We start from the raw sequence: 20765 nt of genomic DNA, 5'->3' as shown, positions 1-20765 counted from the left end.
GTGCAGGAGAACTATTCAGACACCACTTTGGCAAAGCGCATGCCACTGGAAGCACAACTATACCACTTCGTGCCCAGGGCAGACCACTTACAGCAAAGTAAGCAATTGGGAACGCGATCCCTCCACCCCACTCCAAAAAAAAATAACCACAGCAGTGACGTGACGCTTGCTCAGAGCACCTCCGAAAATCACAGGACATTTATTGCAATCTGACCAATCATTAATACAGAAAATAGAATCAAAGTCTCATTCAGCTTTCATCAGTGGCCAGCTGAGCTGGAAGGCAGCATGGTTAGGAAGTCGGAGGGACCCAGTGAGGTGGGAAGATGCGCCCCCTTCCCCGAGGGCCACACCCACCTCGGCAGCAGCAGCAGCTCCAGCTCCAGGCAAAGCTGAAAGGGAGAAAGGACGGGTCAATTATGCCTTCTTATCCTAAAAGCAGAAGCCAGAGTTGCATTTCAAATGATTCCCGAGCACTTGCGGCTTTATTTTTAATCTCTGTCAAAGCATCAAGTGATTACAGGCGCTCTGTTAAAAAGTACGCAGGGCTGCATTTCAGGGAGTCAGACTATAAAAAAAATATGAATTCTGTTCCAATTCAGGTTCAGCAAAAGCTATGCTGCTCTCTTGGTTCAGCTGCACTGTGCTAATTCTAACCACCTCACGTCATGACCTTCTAATTTTTTTTCTTTTCAAGCATACTATTTGCATGCACTAATACTGCACCCTCCAGAACACTCGTTAAGGTATATTTGACCACAGATCAAATCAAATGAATTTCTGCTTTCATGTGTTCTTGCAGAATTGATTTGTGCAGTGGGAAGAACCCATAGATTTAGCTTCGTGTGTGTGTGTGTGTGTGTGTGTGTACACATACACACACATACAAATACAAACACCCATTTTATATACACACATACCTATCTCTCTGGTGAAGAACAGCAACTATAAAGGCACATATCAATCTATGGTGCAATCACACTTGGAATAGTCTGCAAAGTTCTTGTTACCCAGCGGGAAGACCCTATGGAGTGTGGGAGTTAACTTCCACTAAATACAGTGAGGGACTTCCAAGGGCACACGAATAGTGCTGGGCTACACAATGGCTTGGAGCATTTTCCTGTGAGGAAAACGCACACACCTAAAAGGGGTAAATGACACATGCACCTATGCAATTATGAATGGCTAGAGACAGAGAGAGTGGGCATTTTGTTCCCTCTCATACAAATACCAGCAGTTGGGTACTGCCAATTGTGGGAGGTAAGTTCGAGAGAGACTATAAATGTTTCCCCGCCAGGAGATCACTTAAAACCACAGGTTGCAATCAATGTTAGTTGTACTCAAAGCAGACCCACTGAAATTAATGGGCATACCTAACCTAAGTCCATCGATTTCAATGGGCTGTGCACAACATTCTCCGTCTGCTAGTGCAACAGCTCTTGGGCCAGCGGATGGGTGGATTTCAGCACTGTGCAACAGCGGGATACAATGCAACAAATGTGCTAGCAGAAATTCAGTGTGTAACAGACTGAGCAATCTATTGCACAACCGAGTCACCAGCAACCTGCTCACGCTACCACTTGCAAAAAGTGTTCCGCTGCCGTGAACTCCTTCGCCAGTGCAACAAATATGACTTACTCAGTGACTTACCCTATGGAACCACAAGACATGATGGCCGCTTGCACAGATGGCTTTTAAGAAGAAATGAGGGGAATCAACAGGTATGAATAACAAGGGGTGAGGTGGAACCTTCATGTTCAGAGGCAGTTTAACTCTGAACACTAGATGCAGGTAACGGAAAACAGGTGGCAGCTATTGCCTTCACTCTCTGCTCAAGCACTTCCAAGGGGCAAACTGCCTCGATGCTGCAGGACTCAATGCTAGACTTGACAGATGTCAGTCTCCAGCAAGGCAGTTCTCACATTCTCTATTTTCACTTTTAAGTGAGATGAGGCTCAGTGATTAAAAGAATCCAAGGAGGGACCAACAAGTGTGTGGGTCTCGCTGCTGAACAAATTGCCTCTTCTTGCTTGGAATTCTCAAAGTCAAAAAGATTATCTTCTGCACTAACTGAACACTTCTTACTGAAAAAAGCAAGCCTCACTCGGTTTAGATAGAAGGCCTTAAGACACTCCAAAATGAGCCCACGCTTCCATGTAATTAGCTTTACAGGTCCCCATCCAGGAGAAAATGCACCTGGGATGAAGGGAAATGCTAGAAAATAGCTTTCTTGCTTGTCTTTGGGGATGAAGACAGGAGACAATCTTTTTCAACATCACCAGATGAATTCTTCCTGATCTTCTGACATCTGAGCCACTCCTTTTGAAAAGGCTACTCTTTTCTGCAACAGATTTCAGGTTTAGTTTCAGTTCCATCCTTTACTATTGCATATGCTGGGCAGGAGCTGCTGAGAGCTGAACCCCATCAACAACAACAACAACTGTAGTTAACATGCGTATTCTCCTTACCAGAACCACTTGAAGATTCAGATCCGCCCACTCTCTTTGAGCTTAGCAACCAGATCTTCTACCGTCTCCACCTTGACTCCTGCCTTACGTTGGGGAGGGTCCTCCACGCTGACAATGGTCACCCGTGGGGTAAGTTCTACACCAAGGTCGGACGGCTTCACTACCTCAATCTTCTTCTTTTTGGCTTTCTGGGTTGGGGTGGGAATAAAAACAAGGCGCACTTAAACAACTCACCCTTGTTTGCTCCCCTGCCCATTTTGTCATCAGCTGCTGCTGAAATGCTGAATGTGAAAATCAATTGGGGAAGTCAAGGGCTCAATTACTATTTTGTCACTGGGGCCCTTTGCTTCTCGTCCTCATGTCCTCCGGACCCAAATGGATACAAAATGGGGAGGGTGTGTGTGTCATTTATCTCCAGAACAAGGCTCTGCTTAAGGGTTTGCTGTGCCAAGCATGGAATACCCATGAAAAATTGTCAGGCCCATACCATGATGTTAGGCAGGGTGGCATAGCGCGGCTCGTTTAGCCGCAGGTCAGCGGTCACCACGGCTGGCAACTTGAGACGCACCGTCTCCAGACCCCCGTCAACTTCCCGCTCAACCTTCAGCCAGTCCCCGTCCAGAGTCACTTGTGAAGCAAATGTTCCCTGCAATGGGGAGAGAAGGGCTGCTGGATTAAAGGCAGGGCAAGTAACACATTACACGAAATTCTACAAGTACACATCCTCAGAAGAGTTTTGCCAGTTGCTATACCAACTGAAGATGCTTGAAGCACTCACCAGCTTTTTAAAAAATGACAGAAGCTAAGCGAATATTGAAATCATTTAGCGGGTTCAGACTTCTTACCCTGCCAATCACCCACATGCCCAGGGTGGCACATTAAACCACAATGGAGAATCGCAACAACCTGCCTCCTTAGGCGACTGAGCCCAGACAAGCCCTCAGGCATACCTCAGAATAAGCCGAGGCTGCCATGACTGGTTGATGCCGTCACAAGCTCAAGCCCAGGGCACGGCGTTCATCTCTATTATGAGCCACTGGCATCCACGGCAGAAGAGGAAGGGATGCACAACCCGAGGGCCTAGGCAGAGAGCCATTAAATCGTTTGAAGACTGCATGCTTAATATATTCTTGGAACCGCATCATGAAGGAGCCTGGGATGTGCGTGGCTCTCTGGGGGCAACTTGGTAACTTTGTGTTCAGAAGAGTTCAGTCAGTCATTCCCCTCCTAGCTAGTCCAGCGTTTCACTGGCGCGTTAATTAGGTCACTAGCTTAGAGTGGGGTGTTGAATCAAAACAAACAAAAATAGGTGACTGGTGACTGGCCTGGTATTTATAAACCTATATATCGGCAGCCCGTTTACACACAGTCAATATGTGCGCGACCGTGTATATGCACATCGCGCCGAACCTGGAGGTGACCCAGAAACGACATAAATATGTCACTGAAAAAAAGAGTGGAACGGGGGCTCATGGGGAGCAGAACAGGGTGTTTGCAGGCTTTTTCAATTATACGTGATTTCACCAAGGAGTGCGGTACCTCGGAACGTAACCCCTGCGTAGAGGGGGGAGGGAGCTGCCTGTATGCCGAACGACTCCTTCCTTTTATTTTATTTGTATTTATTATTGCACTTGTATCACACCTTTTCCTCCATGGAGCTCAAGGTGGCATACATGGTTCTCTTCCTCCTCAACACAACAACCCTGTGAGGTAGGTTAGGCTGAGAGGCCAGGGCTGGCCCAAGGTCACCCCGTGGGATTCCTGACTCAGTGAGGGTTTGAACCCTGGTCTCCCACATCCTAGTCAAGACACTCTCACTGCTACGTCACGCTGGTTCTCAAAGCAGGATGGTCACACAGCTGCCCTCAGGCCAGAAAGGAAAGGAAAAGGAAAAACAGGGGAAAGGAAAATGGCAAACAGGAAGCAAAGAAGGGGTGCCCACCCACTCTTGGCTTTGCCCCAACCACTGCCGGCAAACCCCAGTCCTTCATACCATCACTGTAGCCTATTGGATGGGCTCCCTTCTTCAAGCTGTGCCTCCTCGAGTATGGAAAACAAATGCATCTTCCTTAATAGGCCACCTGCTCTCTGCCTGCCAGCCCTGCTGCTCACTTCCATCTATTCCACATAACACGCCCCCTCCCCACCGAATAGTACCTGAGGCCAGTCAAGAAACGCTGCGGTCATCTGCCCTGTCTGGTTGCAGTCATCGTCAATGGCCTGGAAAAACAAGCAAGGGGTGAAAAAGGATTGGAGAGAGGAGGTGTTACACAAAGGACAAGGAAGCGCAGCTGTTTTTCAGGGCAAAGAACCTTTCCCCTTCAGGGGACAGAGCAGCCCAAAAGCATCCCTGTGGGCACCTCTCCCAGGACTCTGCAGCAATTGCATCCGGCCCAAAAATGCCAGGGTCTCCAGCCATCGTAAGTGGTGAAAAGTTGTAACTTGGGATGTACTGGTTGCACTCTCTTTGGGAGGCTCAAGTCAGGGCAGGTCACCCAACAGGAATGAGGGTACCTGTGGTCACCTGAGCACCTGAGTGACAAAATGTTCCCCTCGAGCCAGATAAATTACCAGCCACGTGAAATGAGAATGACCATCCTTCTGACAAGTAACAGCCTCTGCAAAATGAGACCTTGCATCCTTCGGGTGCAGAAGCAGAGTTATCAGCACAGGGGATGGGAACTTCAGGCCAAATGTGGTTATCCAGGCCTCGGGACCTGGCCCTTGGGACTCTCCAGCGAGACTCCCTCTTCCCAGGCCACATCTCCCACTTGCGATGCCCAGCAGGCTCAAGTCATGTGCTTTTGCCTGGCTGAAATGCCTTCTTGAAGCATTGTCTCTGGCTTGCCTAGATGGAAGCGTGTGTTGTTGTTGTTGGTTGTTGTGGGTTTTTTTTTTTTTTTGTGTGTATATATATATATATATATATATATATATATATGTGTGTGTGTGTGTGTGTGTGTGTGTGTGTAGGAAGTTCAGGCTCTTGCATGTCTGGAATGCAGCCAGCTGTACAAAGGTAAGATCCACAACTGCTGCTTTGCCTGATTTGACTCTGGCCTAGGGAGGCAGAGATTCCCCATCTGTGCTTTAAAAGGTGATGCTGCGGAAGCAGCATCTCCCTGCTCTTCACCGCTTCCTTTTCCCAAGTCCCAAGTCTCAGATCTGCTTTTCAGTCATCTCGGAGATCACTTCATAAATCTCCCTGGATCAGCTTCAGTCCAGATATACTGTTGGAAACCTGCAACTGGCAACCCAGACGTTTGCTCCTTTCACCCCTCGGGTCTGTTAGGTTCAGCCTCTCTTAACTCTGCCCCTTTGCCTGCCAGTTCCTTTTTCTCTTATGGCCACTACGTAATAAGAGGCCATATTAACGTCCCCGTTCTGAAGAAGGGCCGTACCTCAGCAGCAGACCATCTGCCTTGCACGCTGGAGGTCCCGGGTTCAAATCCTCGGCATATCCAGGTAGGGTTGAGAGAGAAAGCCACTGGCAAGCAAGGCAGGCAAGATTTCTCTGGGGGAAGCAGTAACCTGACTCAGTATAAGGCAGATTCCCATGTTCTTATGGAAATGGTGCCTCGGCCATGGTGGCGCACCCATGCAGAAAGCTGTCTTTTGGACTGACTCCTGGCATGAGAAGGCAAGGGATGAGATCAGGCTTTAACAGAAGCCAGCTTGCTGGGTGCACCGGCCCTTCTCCGGAAGCTTGATGACTAGAAACTTGATCCCCGGAGGTTCGTAAGGAGAGCAACATGGTGGGTGCACATTCATTTCCATGCTGCACCATTTACCTGTGCAAGAGCTCATCCCTTCTTTCACACACACACACACACACACACACACACACACACACACACACTTGCATCTCTATTACCTGCTTCCCCAGCAGCAGAAGGTTGACTCCTTCTTTTTTGGCAAGCGCAGCCAGGATCTTCGAAACCTGGAAGGGGCTGAGGCTCTCGTACTCCTTGGCAGGGACCTCCACATGCAGCCCTCGATCGGCCCCCATCGCGAGGGCCGTGCGGATCGTCTCCTGGAGGGAGGAGGCAAAAGGAACAATAAAGAAGGAAGCCTTGACACACACATCTGCTTTCCTCAGAATTTTAAGGTATTAATTCTTGTCCTCGAAAGGTCCCTCGGGAAGGCGTAGAAGAAGAGCAAAAACAATACATTTGTGATGCCTACTCTCCTCTCAGGCCTATTTGCTTGTTTAACAATTAAACACACCTTACCCCAGGGCCTGCCAGGCACCGTGGGACTACAACTCCCATCACCCCCAATAATTGGTCATGCTGTCTAGGGCTGATAGGACTTTGGGAGCCCAACAACACTGGGAAGCCCCATAAGTCGCCCAACACCACTTCTCACAAAGGAAAGATTGCGGTGCTTAAGAAGACCACGGGTTGAGAATCAACGCAGTCATGTTGAGAAAGAAACCAGTCTTGGGTGGAGGTCTTGGAAGATTTATGCTGCCCTGAGCGGGACCGGTAATATAAAGAAAATTGGATGCTGTGCTTTCAAGATACACAGTCCTGGCATGAAGAAATCAGAGTTCTCTCTTCCAGCTTTGTTAATGACAATGATAATAGCCTCTATAGGGAAGGGGGATGCCTGCCCCACTGGGAACAGAGCCAAGGCACTACTCCCCCCCCCCAACAGATGCAGCTGCTGAGTTTGCAATAGTAAAGCCATCACTGCGCCAGCCAGCCCTTTACACAACCGCAGGCAGAAATCAGAAGCAGGAGGGCAGAGAGAAGATGGCCTTGGGAGAGAAAGAAAAGCCCTGCATTTGTTCCCAATCTCAGAGACTGAGGAACGTCAGCTTGGCTGCTGCTGCTGCTGCTGCAGGGGGAAGGCAAGGGCTGCTTTTTAAAAAAATAAAAATGGGGGGATTGTGAGAGCAGCGCAGCAAGTGAAGGTCACTGGGAAGCGGGGGCAGCAGTGCAGAAAATAGCTGGCGACGATGGGGCTGTCAGGAAGCCGCAGCTGAGAGAAAAGAGAGCAGAGCCAGGTCTGGGGAGAGGCAGGGGGAGGCAAGAGAGGCATGTCCAAACCGGTTACTTTCACCGGCTGGAGCTGCGCGCAGACACACGCCGTGTGGGATCTCAAGAGCAAAGTGGGGAGCGTCTGCCTCCTAGCGCCTCCCTCCCATGGCCTTTCTTGGGAGCTGTCCGAGGGCAGAACAGAACGCTGGGTTTTGGCTGCGGGAGGGCTGTGCAGGTGGCAATCCTATGTGCTTACCTGGTAGCCATCCCCTCTTGAAGACAGTGGGATTTACGTGTGAGTAAATGTGCACAGGGCTGCAATGTCAGCACCTTTAAGGGAGCCCTGCTGCCTCCTCCTCCTCCTCCTCCTCCTCCTCCTCCTCCTCTCTCTAACAGAGGGAATTCCAGCAGGTGATGCAGATTCTCATCTCTTGTGTTATGACTAAGTGTGCCCGCTGAAAATTCTGTTGGCGGTTCCCATCCTGCATTTGGGCTCCCCTTAGATGGGGGCAAAGGGAAGGTACATTGGGATTGGTTTGTAGGTTGCTGGATGATTTTCTGTCAGCTGGAAAAGGTTCCCAATTATAGCAACAAAAAAGCTGCCCCCATCACAATATAGAATTGTCAGAATTCCTGCTTAGATACAAATTAACTCAGATGCAATTTTTTTACTTGCATATATGCAAGTTATTCTGGGTGCAGGAGTCAATTGCTTCTGCTGCTGCTTAAGTCATCATTTGGATCTAGTCTTACTCGCAAGTCACTGTTTGGCCCCCAGCTCCAAATGATGGTTAAAAAAGGAAAAGGGAAAGGAAAGGAAGAAAGGTACATTTGGAAAGCTTGAAGTCTGCCTGTGTCTGCTCTAGACTCACAGGCCTTGATAGCTCAGGCAGTAGGGCATGAGACTCTTAATCAGGGTTGTGGGTTCACACCCCAGGTTGGGCAAAAAGATTCTGGATTGCAGGGGGTTGGACTAGATCAACCATGTGGTCCCTTTTAACTCTTATGATGCTCTCTAAATAGAGCCCCTTTTCTTAACAACCCAGTGAGGTGCTTAGATGATGGTGGTCCTACACCTTTAACAGTGTGCCCTGCTGAAACCCCCTCGTCTACACAACTAGTAAAGTTACGGGAACCTCATTTTCATTTGTCAAACTCCTAATTCTCTCTCTGCTGCTCACTGGACGAGAAAACCACCCTTAATGTTCATACAGGCAATGCTCTAGCCCAGACAACTACACTCCACACACCTCAATAGGCTGCGAAAGGCAGGCTTCTCCATTGCTTCAGGTGTGTTAAGTCTGTCAAAGGTTGGTACCCAGTATTTGGAGAAGAAAGGGTTTTGGCTCCAGCATCTTCAACATGCTGCTCTCAGCATATCTACAGAGCTCTCTCTTGTGTGCCGCTGGTACCACCTGGTGGCCACCAGCCTAACTAACACCAGTTAGTCCAGCCCCCATCCCTCATCTCTTTGCACTCAGCCCCCTGAGCTGTAAAAAGCTCACGATTTAGAATTAATTATTTTGATCACAGGCCACTCAGCAAGTTGGCACATAGACAGAAAGGAGCCTGAGCACCAATTTCCCAACAGAAAATTGGAGAAAGGAATTTGGGACAAGCAATTAGGTGCGCCTGAGCACCAATTTCAAATGGAGGATAGAGAAAAGAATTTGGGGCAAGCAGTTCTAGTCACCAGACGAGGAGCAAGAAAGCTGTCCCCCAGCGTCACACAGGACCTTCCCCGAGGAGTCCACTCTGTTCCACCCGTCCATGCAACACAGACCAAAGCTGTACAAACAGAGGGTATTTATGAGAGAAAGCTGCTCCCGCAGCAAACAGATTCCTCAAAAGCAGACCACTTGCATAAGAACATTCTAAACTATCCCATGTTGAGTCACACTGGGGCCATCTTTGCACTCACCATGGCCCCTTGCACCCCTCAATTTTTATATTTATTATTTAAATTGAGAGGGGAAAGTTCTCTCTCTCTCTCTGGTTGGGCAGAGAGATTTGCCTGTTATTTTTTCTGTCTGTGATTTAGGGTGCATGCAGGTGTTTTACCTCCTTTTTTTTAACGGGTGTGTGTCTGAGCACTGTCCACTTTTCCTCTGTGAAATGGGTGCACTGCGCTGCCTGCAGCAATTTCATAGATAATGTGCCTCTTAGGGGCCCAAAAACATTGGGAACCCCTGATCTACACTGACTGGCAAGGAGTCAGTGCTGCATTCAACGTTCGCCACACTCGCAGTACACTCAGTGAAGTTAATGAACATGACTAACAGGTCTATCAACTTCATAGGTCTGCTCTGAGCACAACTTAGTTGGGATACAACCCTCCAACAATAGTCTTTTCCAGTCCTACTCAGAGATGCCAGAGATTGCATCCAATACCTTCTGCCTGCAAATCATGGGCTCTATGACTCAGCTAATGACCCTTAATTTGATCGTAGGCTGTAAGCAGGGATTTCGGGGGGTGTTCTTAGAAGAATAGGGTTGTATTCAACTTACTAAAGCAGACCCACTGAAATTAACAGCAGTGATGAACTTAGGTTCATCAATTCCAGCGCGCCTACTCTGAGTCATTTAAATATTGCCTTTCTTCCAAGGAATGAAATACTAAATATACGTTGCAAAAATATAGTTTACTCAGGCTGGTTAATGGTCCTTTCAAGAGCTAATGGCACAAACTCCCTGGCCTGCTATTAGGAACATATGAATCTGCCCAATACTGAATCAGATCATTGGTCTGTGTAGTATTTTCTCCTTCAGGGATTCAGACATGAGACGCTGGGGATTGAATCTGAGACCTTCTACATGCAAAGCAGATGCTCTACCGTTGAGCTACGGGCCTTCTTCACTTCTGTCCTCCCTCAGGCCGCACAAGTCAAGCAGACTTAGGGAAGGTAGGAGAGGAGCTGTGCCCCAACAAGTATGCTGATGCCACCAGTTCCTTGGTCTGCTGGCAACCTTTGTTGCTTTAGAACGTACAGGATGCCTACTGCATCTTAAGCCACCCCACAAATAAGAGGAAGGCAGGTTTTTAAAAATCACTTGCCAACATTGGTGGCAGGAAAGATTCCTTCCCGATCCCAAATTACAGCAGAAATGTACCACGGGTATTTGTAGTGTTAGTTCTTTTAGGGGTTTTTTCTTGTCCCCCCCCCTTTCTTTCTGTATTTGCATATGTATGTTGAATCTTTATACTTTTAAAATTAAAAAGGAAAAGAAAAGTACCATGGGCAAAACTCACCGAGCAAGCTTCCTACTGAAGGAACTGCAGAGGATGAAAACTCTAAACCACAGCTGAGCTAGCCCTTCTCTTGCTACATTGCCCTCCTGCAATGACGACAACCTGCCCGCTTTCATTCAGAACCAGGCTCATGAGAAACCAGCAACCTCATTTTAGCCAGGGGTCCAAAGCCAGGGTGTTGGAGGACTTCAATGGGGCTCCCTGCAAAGCATCCTCTATGCCAGGCTTTTCTTATTTTACATCTCCAGTTTTACTCAACCCAGTAGGAGCAGCTATGGTAATCTGTAGCCTAATGTACAAAAGTACGAGTCCCCTCCTCTGCCTATCCACCACAGGCATGAGGCCCCTGAAGGGTGGCCACCAGGGAATGTGGCCCCTGGTCTGTAAAAGCTCTTCCACTCTTGCTTTAGTCTTAAAGAGCACCGTGCGATACAAAGGGCAAACAAATTCATTACAGCATAGGCCTTCCTGGACTACAGTCTATTTTAATCAGATGCATCATGTGGTCAGACAAGTACAGTGGAGGAGAGAGAGTATACCATCATAAATCTGCAAGGCTTTAAAGTTCTCACTGTTTCTACTCAACCTCAGTACTTAGAATGCCTTCTGGTTACGTCCATCCCCCACCCAAAAGGACACATCTGGAAAAGATGTATTTTAAAGGTGAAGTAGAGGCATTTCAAGAGATGACTGCACTTAAGAACCCTCTCTCTCTCTCTCTCTCTCCCCAAGGCTGCATTTGCATAATCAAACCACGGCTTAATAAGCCGAGAAGCGCACAAGCTTCATGTACCCGCATGCAACCCCTTTGCTTCTGCTTTGCTCTTCCTGTTCTGCGAATGAGCCAAGAAGCCACGGCTAATCATAGCTTGCTGTTATGTCCAGACAAGGAACTCGCATGAAGGGGAGAACAAAGTGGCTGCAGGCAGGTCCCTGAAGCTTGCACGAATCCCAGATTCTTTTTTTTAAAAAATAATATTTATTAATATAATATAAGCTTCCTTCCACGACTCTGGTGCCCTTTTCCCTTCCAATATTTCATTACAAACTTCTTCTAGTGGCTGTACTAACCACTCTTTCAGGGATCTATAGTATCTTGAAGTCAAACCATCTGGTCCTGGAGATTTGCCCAATTGCATGTTCTGAATGGCCCCTTCTACCTCCTGCTCCGTTATTTTGTGGTTCAACATTAGCTTATTTTCTTGAGAGATTTTTTGTAGTCCATTTGTTTTCAAAAATCGGTCAATGTCCATTTCTTTCTGCGTCTCCTGTGTATATAATTGTTTAAAGTACCTCTGGAAGCACTTTCTGATCTCCACTGGGTTCTGTATATTCTTTCCTTCCACTTCCAAATTTGTAATAGTATTAAGTTTTTGTCTTTTTTTCATTTGCCAAGCCAGCAGTTTCCCACATTTATTTGCCGATTCAAATGTCTTCTGTCTCATCTGTTTAATTTTCCATTCTATTTCCTGGTTCATCATTTTCATATATTGTACTTGATATAACTTTATCTCTTTCAGGATCTCCTGCGACTTTGGTTTCACTCTCAGTTTCTTCTCTCCTTCCTTTATTTTCTCCAAAATCTTATCTTTTTTCTCATTTTGAGCTCTCTTAATTGCATTCTGTTGTATCAGAAATCCTCTCATAACCGCTTTACTTGCGTCCCAAATTACTATTTTTTCAATAGTGGTGTTCACATTTATCTCAAAGTAATCTCTCAAGGTTTTTTGGGCCTTCTTAGTCACTTCTTCGTTCCTAAACAAAGTGTCATTCATCCTCCATCTAAAGGAACCAGTTCGTGTTAGTTTCATTTCCATCTTCACAGCATTATGGTAGGAGTAGGTTTTAGGACAAATTTCCACTTTTCTAATCTTCGGAGCCAACCCTCTAGTTACCCAAATTTGGTCAATTCTTGTCCATGTCATTTTGGCCTCAGAGAAGAAAGTTCCCTCTCTTCCCAAAGGGTTCTTCATTCTCCAGATGTCAACTAAATCCATATTGTCAGTCATATCAAAAAAAGTTTTTGGTAGTCTACCATCCTTGGTGACTACCTGTCTCAGTGCCTTGTCCATATTTGTAGACACCACTCCATTCATGTCCCCCATACGAATCCTAGATTCTTAAGCTGAGATATGATTGTGCAACTGCCACCTGTTTGTCAGAGACCACTCTTAAGAATACAAGTACTGCCCTGTTGGCTCAGACCAACAGCCCATCGAGTCCAGCATTCTGTTTGGAGCTACAGCCAGGCAGGTGTTCACATGCAGGGTATGAAGGCACTGGCTGCCCCCTGCAACAGGCTGACATTAGGTGCACCTCTAGGCAGGAACTAGATAATTTGAACACCTGCACAGCACTTAGCCAGAATTGGCAGCAGCAAAGGAAGGGCCATATGTAACCAGGAATTTAAGTCTCCTTGATATGCTCACATTTTCAGCCCATGTATGCTTCTATATGTAGCTGAACTGAATTACAGGTCTAGTTACTTATTGGACCTGAGGTCTTCTAATATGATCACCACCCCCTCAAGTGCAAACTATAAGGTCTTCAGTTAAGGAAGTACAGTTAATGCATTTTACAAAGCAAGACTTTGCCAAGGTGACTGAGAAACTACCTAGGAGCCTGTTTTACTTCCTCTACTTCCTCTAAAACGCTCCAAGGGACAAAATTACTGGGTCTTTTTTCTTTCCTTGAAAAAACAACAGGCTGGTCATTGCCGAACAAGTTAATGGATTTGTTAAATGACACAGTAAAGGAAAGCAATTTCAAGAGTTGCCCACTTTGTTGTTATAGCAGCTAAACTTAGATAAAACATCATCTGCAGGAATTTAGCAGACTACAGAGGCAATAGTTTGAATCTCCTTCCACCGCCACCCAAGTTCTTCTTTTCACTTTTGAGCTAACCTGCCATTTTTGAAAGTAATGTATATTCTATTATATTGCAAAGGTTTAATTGCTTACAGTGCGTAAGCAACCAATGCACAGCTTGACAAATATAACAGCTAGTCATTAGACTTTCTTAAAGTATTTCCAGGAACTGAATTCTACACCAGATACCAAATGTCACATAAACAAAATTTTGACATGAGTTAAAGGCTGAGGAGAGAAGGGGGTGAGAGTAAAAATGAGGAGAAAGTCTGGGGTGGGGGAGAACAGCAGCAGTTTGGGATAAAGCAGAAGTGACCGACTCAGCCATCCAGGAATGGAACTCAGGTTTGAGATACAACTGATGGGGTGAGGTCTTATATAGAGGCCAGTGGAGAATTGCAATTAGGGCAGGGTCCCACCAATCTCTTATCTGTCCTCGTTCAGCTCCCACCTGCCCCCACCAGTCAGGTGGCTCTGCTTGCCACTGACTCCACCTATTGTTGGTTTCCCTGCCTTCTGCTCAACAGTTTCAATGGACACCATCCACTGCTGTCAAAGCCCACAGCCAGTACTGGATACTCAGCTGTGGGTTCTGGTTACACAATGATTTCCTTCCCTTGCCCTCTATTTGCCTTGCCTCCTCCTTTTGGGGAATGCCTCCTCACCTGGCACTGCTGTGGACCACAACTCACAGCTACCACCTCCGAGACGAGCTTCTTTTCCTTGAGGCGAACGGCTTCCTCCACGGCGATCTCGCAGAAGGGGTTCATGGAGTGCTTGACTCCATCTGTCACTACGCCTGTTTTGTCCGGCTTCACCCGCACCTGCAAGAGGAGCAAAGTTGTCATGGACGCAGCTAAGGAAGATCTGGAACTAGGGGAGGAAGCTCTTGGGGACCTTTCCTACTCCTCTTTGGGGCGTGAGGATCCAGAAGCTGAATGCATCAGACAGGGCATCATCAGCCCCAGATAGGGTAGTAAACATTAGCAAAGTTTTCAAATAGTTTAGAGTTGCATTAATGCATGCTTGCCGTAAGAGCTTGCTCTCTTTTTATTGAGATAAGAACCCAAGATGAGCCCATCTAGATTAGGCCAAAAGTCCATCTAGCTAGTTCAACATCTTACAGTGGCCAACCAGATCCATAATGGCTTTCAGAGAGGATTAGACAAACGCAAGAAGGATAAGGCTAAGGTAAAAGACCGGTTAAGTCCAGTCAAAGGCAACTATGGGATTGCAGCACTCATCTTGCTATCAGGCCGAGGGAGCCGGTGTTTGTCCACAGACAGCTTTCCGGGTCATGTGGCCAGCATGACTAAACCGCTTCTGGCGCAACAGAACACTATGACGAGTGCCAGAGCACACCGAAACACTGTTTACCTTCCTGCCATAGTGGTACATAGTAATCTACTTGCACTGGTATACTTTCGAACTGCTAGGTTGGCAGGAGCTGGGACAGAGCAATGGAAACTCACCCCATCGCACAGATTCGAACTGCAAACCTTCCGATTGGCAACCCCAAGAGGCTCAGCAGTTTAGACCACAGCACCACCCGCTCCCTTTATAAGGCTCTGCTCTACCTGGACTAGATGGGCCACTGGTATGACCTGGCCGAGCCCTTCTCCTGCTAGTGGGAAGTCAAAAAGCAACACCTGAAATCAAACCTCTCAGCCAAGACTATATCTATATCTTTGCCACCCACCAATTTTGCACAAACATAAGGCTGCAATTTATTCCTTATGCACAGCCTTCTGTGGGGGCTGTTTGCTTGTTTATTTTTAGCCTGCCTTTCAATCATCTTGGATTCCCGAAGCGAGGAACAATTAAAAGATTTTGACAAAACAAATGAAAACAAAGATGACACAAATGGCTGGGGGGTGGCGGTGGCTGCAATCAACCTCATCCCATTCCCTCCAGCCATTCTCTGCTCTCCGATTCATGTGGTCATTTTCAATTATGATTTTTCTCCACTTGATTATCTCTGGTCATGCATGGGAATGAAATTACACAGAGAAAGCTCTGACATGACCCATCGGTACATGGATGCGCTCAGCTGCGATTTCAGCAATTGGGGTTTGCTCCAAAAAGGGCTGCCAAGATTGCAGAAGTTGAAGCACATCCACAGACTGTCAGTTTCACAAAATGCTAATCTCTACACTTCAACTTTTCTGGGAACAGTCCAGGTAAAGGAAGATGGGGATGGGGGGGGTAGAAGACCAAAAAGAGAGAGAACAAAACTATTCACTTAGGAGCCACTCACCCCTCCTCTATGCCTTGGGCTGGTTAATCTTGGTTCTACTCTTTCCTCATCCTCTCATCCCTAAAGTTTATGAAGGCAATGAGCTGGTCTGCATTGTATTGTTTAAGATAAAATATGGCTTAGTGCAAATGCATGAATGTGCAGCCTGCTGGGGAGCAGACTGCAGCCACTTTGCTCTTCCTCTCTGATCCTGTTGCAAGCTAACGTGTTTTAGCACGTTATTCAAACCAGAGCTCATTATTTTCTCCTCCAGATAAGCCACAAGCCTGCATTCAGATGGCATGTTTAGCCAAACCAGGGCTTGCTCAAAGCAGCCACAATCTCCTCTCTGGGAACTCTCACGCTTGTGCATTTGCGTTAAACCATGGTTTGGCTTAGCATAACATGTGAACCAGTTGAATGCATAAATAATCTTTGGTTGAGAGAAGAAATTCTAGCAACACATTCGTACACAAATACTGCAACCTTAACCATGATGACCCAGAAATAGGTTCTACTGAATTCAAAGGGACTTACTCCCAAGGAGAATTGTATCCACAGGAGAATATGAAAGCACACAAGGAATTACAGGAAACACACAGCTGAAGTCCAAGGCACTCTTAAATAAGTTCTCTCAACTCTTTGAGAGAAAGAAATGGAGCAATAAAACCTAGGAAACAGGAATACGCATTGTATGCCTCCTCAATGTTTATGGGTTTAAGTGTTTTGGAAGAAGCGTCTGTTTGCATAAGGAAGGTTCAAGATCAAACAGTCTGCTCCTGCACAGAGATCCAGTAAACACAGACTTAAAATCTGAAAAAGAAGGCGGCTGTTTGCACACAGGTCTTTGCACAATCAGCAACCACACTGGCTGCTTAGGGGTTGTGCTCACAAGCAGCTGCAAGGCACCCATTCAAACCTTCCAGCAGTCAGAACCTTCTGGCATTGTTCTGCAGCCTTTCTCCACACATTAGCCACGCTTCCTCAACCTTGGCCCTCCAGATGTTTTTTTGGCCTACAACCCCCATGATCCCTAGCTAGCAGGACCAGTGGTCAGGGATGATGGGAATTGTAGTCTTAAAACATCTGGAGGGCCAAGGTTTGAAGAAACCTGCATTAGGCTGACCAGCACCATGGATTCTTCAGATGTTAAGACCTTCTGATACCAAAACTATCACTGAACAGAAGACACGAGACTGCTGCATTTAGATTCTCAGGTGCAAATATCACCTGGGGAAACCCAGGTGGGGTATAAATAATAAAATTATTATTTATTATTATTATTATTACATATGCATTCACAACTTATCCATGCTGGAGGGCAGTTTCCCAGTATGCATGCATTCAGTAGGAGAGCCACATACGAGTGCCTCACACATATGTTAACCTGCACACAGCTTCCCTACATGGAAGCACCTTCATATACGAAAATCAGAAGGTCTGAAGAAGCCCTCAAAGTCTTGATTCCAAGGTGAAGTATCTGGGTAACCCAGTTTCAAATCCTGACTAAGACATGAAGCTTCCTGGCTAGCCTCAAGCCAGTAATTCCATGAGAATACAAGCTATCGAGCTCCGTGGAAGAAACACAGGATATGATACCTGACAACAAACAGGTCACTGTTATTCCCATTTACCTGAGAATGAGAGACAGAAGTTGCCCAAAGACACACCCACTGAGTATGGAAATTTAGCCCTGATCTCTCAGGCAGTGTTAGAAACTGAAATAGGAAAGCTAGGATCTAAATGACACCTTAAACCCAGGTTATGAGCGCAACAACGGAATGTCTAGGCACACTTTTTAAATAACAAGAATACAAAGCTGAAAATGAATGAATTGCAGTGAAAATATTATGTTCATTTTTCACACCGTCTAGTCCTTCCCCTGCCAACCTCTCCTAATATTCTTAAGAGGGTCTCTTTTCCAGTCTTCAGAGAGTAGCTGGAAGTGGGGAGGCAGAAAAAGGTCCTCTTTTCCTTCCACTCTGCAGTTTTAATCTCAAATTTTAGGGTCAGTATTGCGCCCAAGGCTCAAAAACTGTTCTCGCTTAATAAAATTCCCTTTTGCAAAATGTGTCTAGAAAAATGGGAGTTTCAAAAACTGCTCTCACGTCCAAGGTCCAGCTGAGATTCTTGAATCAGAAACAAATATTAACGAAGTGATTGAGGGATACAAGTACAGAATAAAACCAGGCAGGGTTTAATGCAACATGATGGCAAGAAAGGCTTCCTTCAACAACTCTGCTCTCTCCCAGTACACCTCCATGATGTCAACTCTCCTCCCTCCCTCAAATCTCTTCCTTTTAATACAATACTCTATTGCAAAAAAAGTTTTTTTCTTTTCTTTTACAGTACTCTATGGTGAAAAACTTAAGCATAACTATACCGTCTCTGAAAAAGGAGATTTCGTTTTGCTAACACAGCTTACAGCCACTGGCTGCTTTCTCCTCCACCAAGGCATTTGTCAGCATGAGGTGACCTTGGGCCAGGCATTGTCTCTCAGCCTGACCTACCTCACAGGGCCGTTGTGAAAATAAAATGTGGAGGTGGGGAAGGGGAGAACGATACATGCCACCTTTAATTCTTTGGAGGGAAGGCAGAATACAAACGCAATAAAATAATAAATGAGTAAAACCCACTGCCTGGCTTTCCTTTCCTTTCCTTTCTCCCTCTCAATCCCCTTTTTTTCTTCCTGTGTCATGCATTTCAGATGCTAAACATGAGCAGGAAGGCCTTCTAGTCATACGGATCGCTGTAAGCTTTTCTCGGCTGAAACTGCTTCAGAAACAAGTAACTGAAAAAGTTAGTAACAATCAGCCAAGGACAGAAAAGAAGCCGGCAGCACCAGGCAAATGCCTCCGGGAAACCGTTTTGAGAAGGAAAAAAAAGCTGCCCCCTCCAACATCTAATATTCTGAGGCAGACTGCCCGTGAGCACAGGGGTTCAGACACACGTGACAACGTGAACGTGTGAGCGCCACACGCTCAGCGTCGTGTTAACATGCGGGTCTGGGCTAAGGGGGACCTCCAGAGGAGAAGCGCTCCCCCTCTTGGGACCCAGGCGTCCGAGGGACTCCCTCCCCGCGCGCCGCCCTCCCCTGCCTCGCCGCGCGCACCTTCACAGCGTAATCAATGACCCTCTTCACTCCCACCATCGCCCTCAGCCCGGCCGCCGCCATCTTGCCCCGCTCTCAGTCGCCCTATCAGCAGCGGCCTAGCTTCCTCCTCACCGCGCCCACCGGGTTCTCCCAGCCAATCGGGAAGAGAACCAGGCGGTCCAATCCGTGCGCATGTGGAAGGGGAGGAGGGAATCACGTGAGTGTTTCTTCAAAGCTCCACGAGAGAGTCAGGTGCGTGGTGCCCAATCGGGAGTTGCTTTCGGGTTTCCGCAAGCCAATCGAGGAACTCGGAAGGAGGGCATAATGGGAGGGCGGCGAGAGGGGAGGGAACGAAGGCAAAGCGACTGCTTTTTCAAATTGGATGACTGATGTGCCGTTTTCACCAATCACAGCATTGGAATGGGGGGGTGGAGCGCGAGGGTTCCGGAGATTATGCCATCTGTCCAGGCCAATCAACCAGCGGCATTTACGTGACGCGCATCCCACCACACTCCGCCTCCGAAACGAAAGGAGGCCAATCAGAGCGGCGTCTAAGTTACTGTTGAAGAGGCAGAGGCTTGCGGAGGGAGGGAGGCTGCACGCGCGTGCTGGAGGAAACTGGGTGAAAGGTCGTGACGCGTGTCTTTTGTTGTTCACCCAGTTACGGATCCGGCTGTACTGTGCGAATTGTTGCGTGCAGGGCTGGCCTGCTCGCGGGAACAGCGCGCCGTCTGTGGTGTCGGTTTGGATTTAACTGCGCCCGACCGAACTCCGTGTCATCCTACCTTCGAGTCGGCAATGTAACGTCTGAAATGGGGAGGCACGTGTCTCCACTAAAGGGGAACAACGGAACAACAACAGGAAAAAAAACTCAACACCTTGCAATTGCGAAACTGGCATGGTCGCTGCCAGCCAGGGCTTCCTGTCCGACCTCCTACAAAACCTGGAAAACGGGGGAGGAACTGACCCCTGTTTTTCTAGTGGTCGCCCCCCAAAAAATATTTTCTTTTTTCCCAGGCCTCCACTGCTCAAGGCTAGATGGGCCATTAGCCTGATCCTGCATCCATGGCCTTGGTTTGCATTTCAACACTCTCCATAGGTTGCTATGATACTTGAATCTGCAAATTGCAGTTGGCCCTTGCTCTCCAAACTTAACACACTTCATTTAAAGTACTAAGGTAAGAAGAGAGCAAAGAGCATTTCAGAAGATTTCCGCAAGACACCACAACAGGTATCTTGTAGGAACATAGGAATCGGCCTTGGACTGAGTCAAACCATTGGCCCATCAGACAGTATTACAAACCAGGGTCTCAGGCATACCTACCTGGAAAGGCCAGGGGTCTGAACCTGGCGCCTTCTGCATACAAAACATTTGCTATGGCTGTTTCCCATTACAAAAGAATAATTGTATTACAGTGATACCTCGGGTTAAGAACTTAATTCGTTCCGGAGGTCCGTTCTTAACCTGAAACTGTTCTTAACCTGAAGCACCACTTTATCTAATGGGGCCTCCTCCTGCTGCTGCGCCGCTGCCACACGATTTCTGTTCTCATCCTGAAGCAAAGTTCTTAACCCAAGGTACTATTTCTGGGTTAGCGGAGTCTGTAACCTGAAGCGTATGTAACCCGAGGTACCACTGTATTTGTACCCTGCATGTCTGCCTGGGTTCTCTACTTAAGAGAACTGTATAGAGTTGGAAGGGGCCACCCACCTGCAAGGGAGGAATCGCAGCTAAAGCATCCCTGACAGGTGGCTATCTTCTTAGAAAACCTCCAATTTTGCTTGATTGGCCACTGCTTTAGACTCTATTGCAGGGATGGGAAACTTAGGGCCCTCCAGGTGTTGGATTCTTAACTTCTGCTCA

The 20765-nt window shown here is 47.2% G+C and overlaps 2 protein-coding genes across 2 annotated transcripts in view; one reads left to right on the top strand and one right to left on the bottom strand.

Annotated features, from left to right (window-relative positions):
* LOC310769055 (uncharacterized protein) overlaps positions 1 to 20765 on the top strand; it is a 272930-nt gene that overhangs the window by 173720 nt on the left and 78445 nt on the right. The gene's annotated exons all lie outside the window — the stretch shown is intronic.
* Positions 181 to 19057, bottom strand: ETFB (electron transfer flavoprotein subunit beta). The gene is made up of 7 exons (XM_083628298.1): positions 18920 to 19057; positions 14237 to 14395; positions 6343 to 6501; positions 4626 to 4688; positions 2956 to 3114; positions 2469 to 2656; positions 181 to 392 (listed from the first exon to the last, which is right to left on the bottom strand). The coding sequence occupies exons 1-6, from the start codon at positions 18980 to 18982 to the stop codon at positions 2486 to 2488; spliced, it is 774 nt and encodes a 257-aa protein (XP_083484424.1). The 5' UTR covers positions 18983 to 19057; the 3' UTR covers positions 181 to 392; positions 2469 to 2485.

The sequence above is a fragment of the Podarcis filfolensis genome, assembly GCF_964270895.1.
Source record: "Podarcis filfolensis genome assembly, chromosome: 8".
In the NCBI taxonomy this organism is placed as follows: domain Eukaryota; kingdom Metazoa; phylum Chordata; class Lepidosauria; order Squamata; family Lacertidae; genus Podarcis; species Podarcis filfolensis.
The sequence above is the reverse complement of the archived record's forward strand: the minus strand, read 5'-3'. Positions and strand labels throughout refer to the sequence as shown.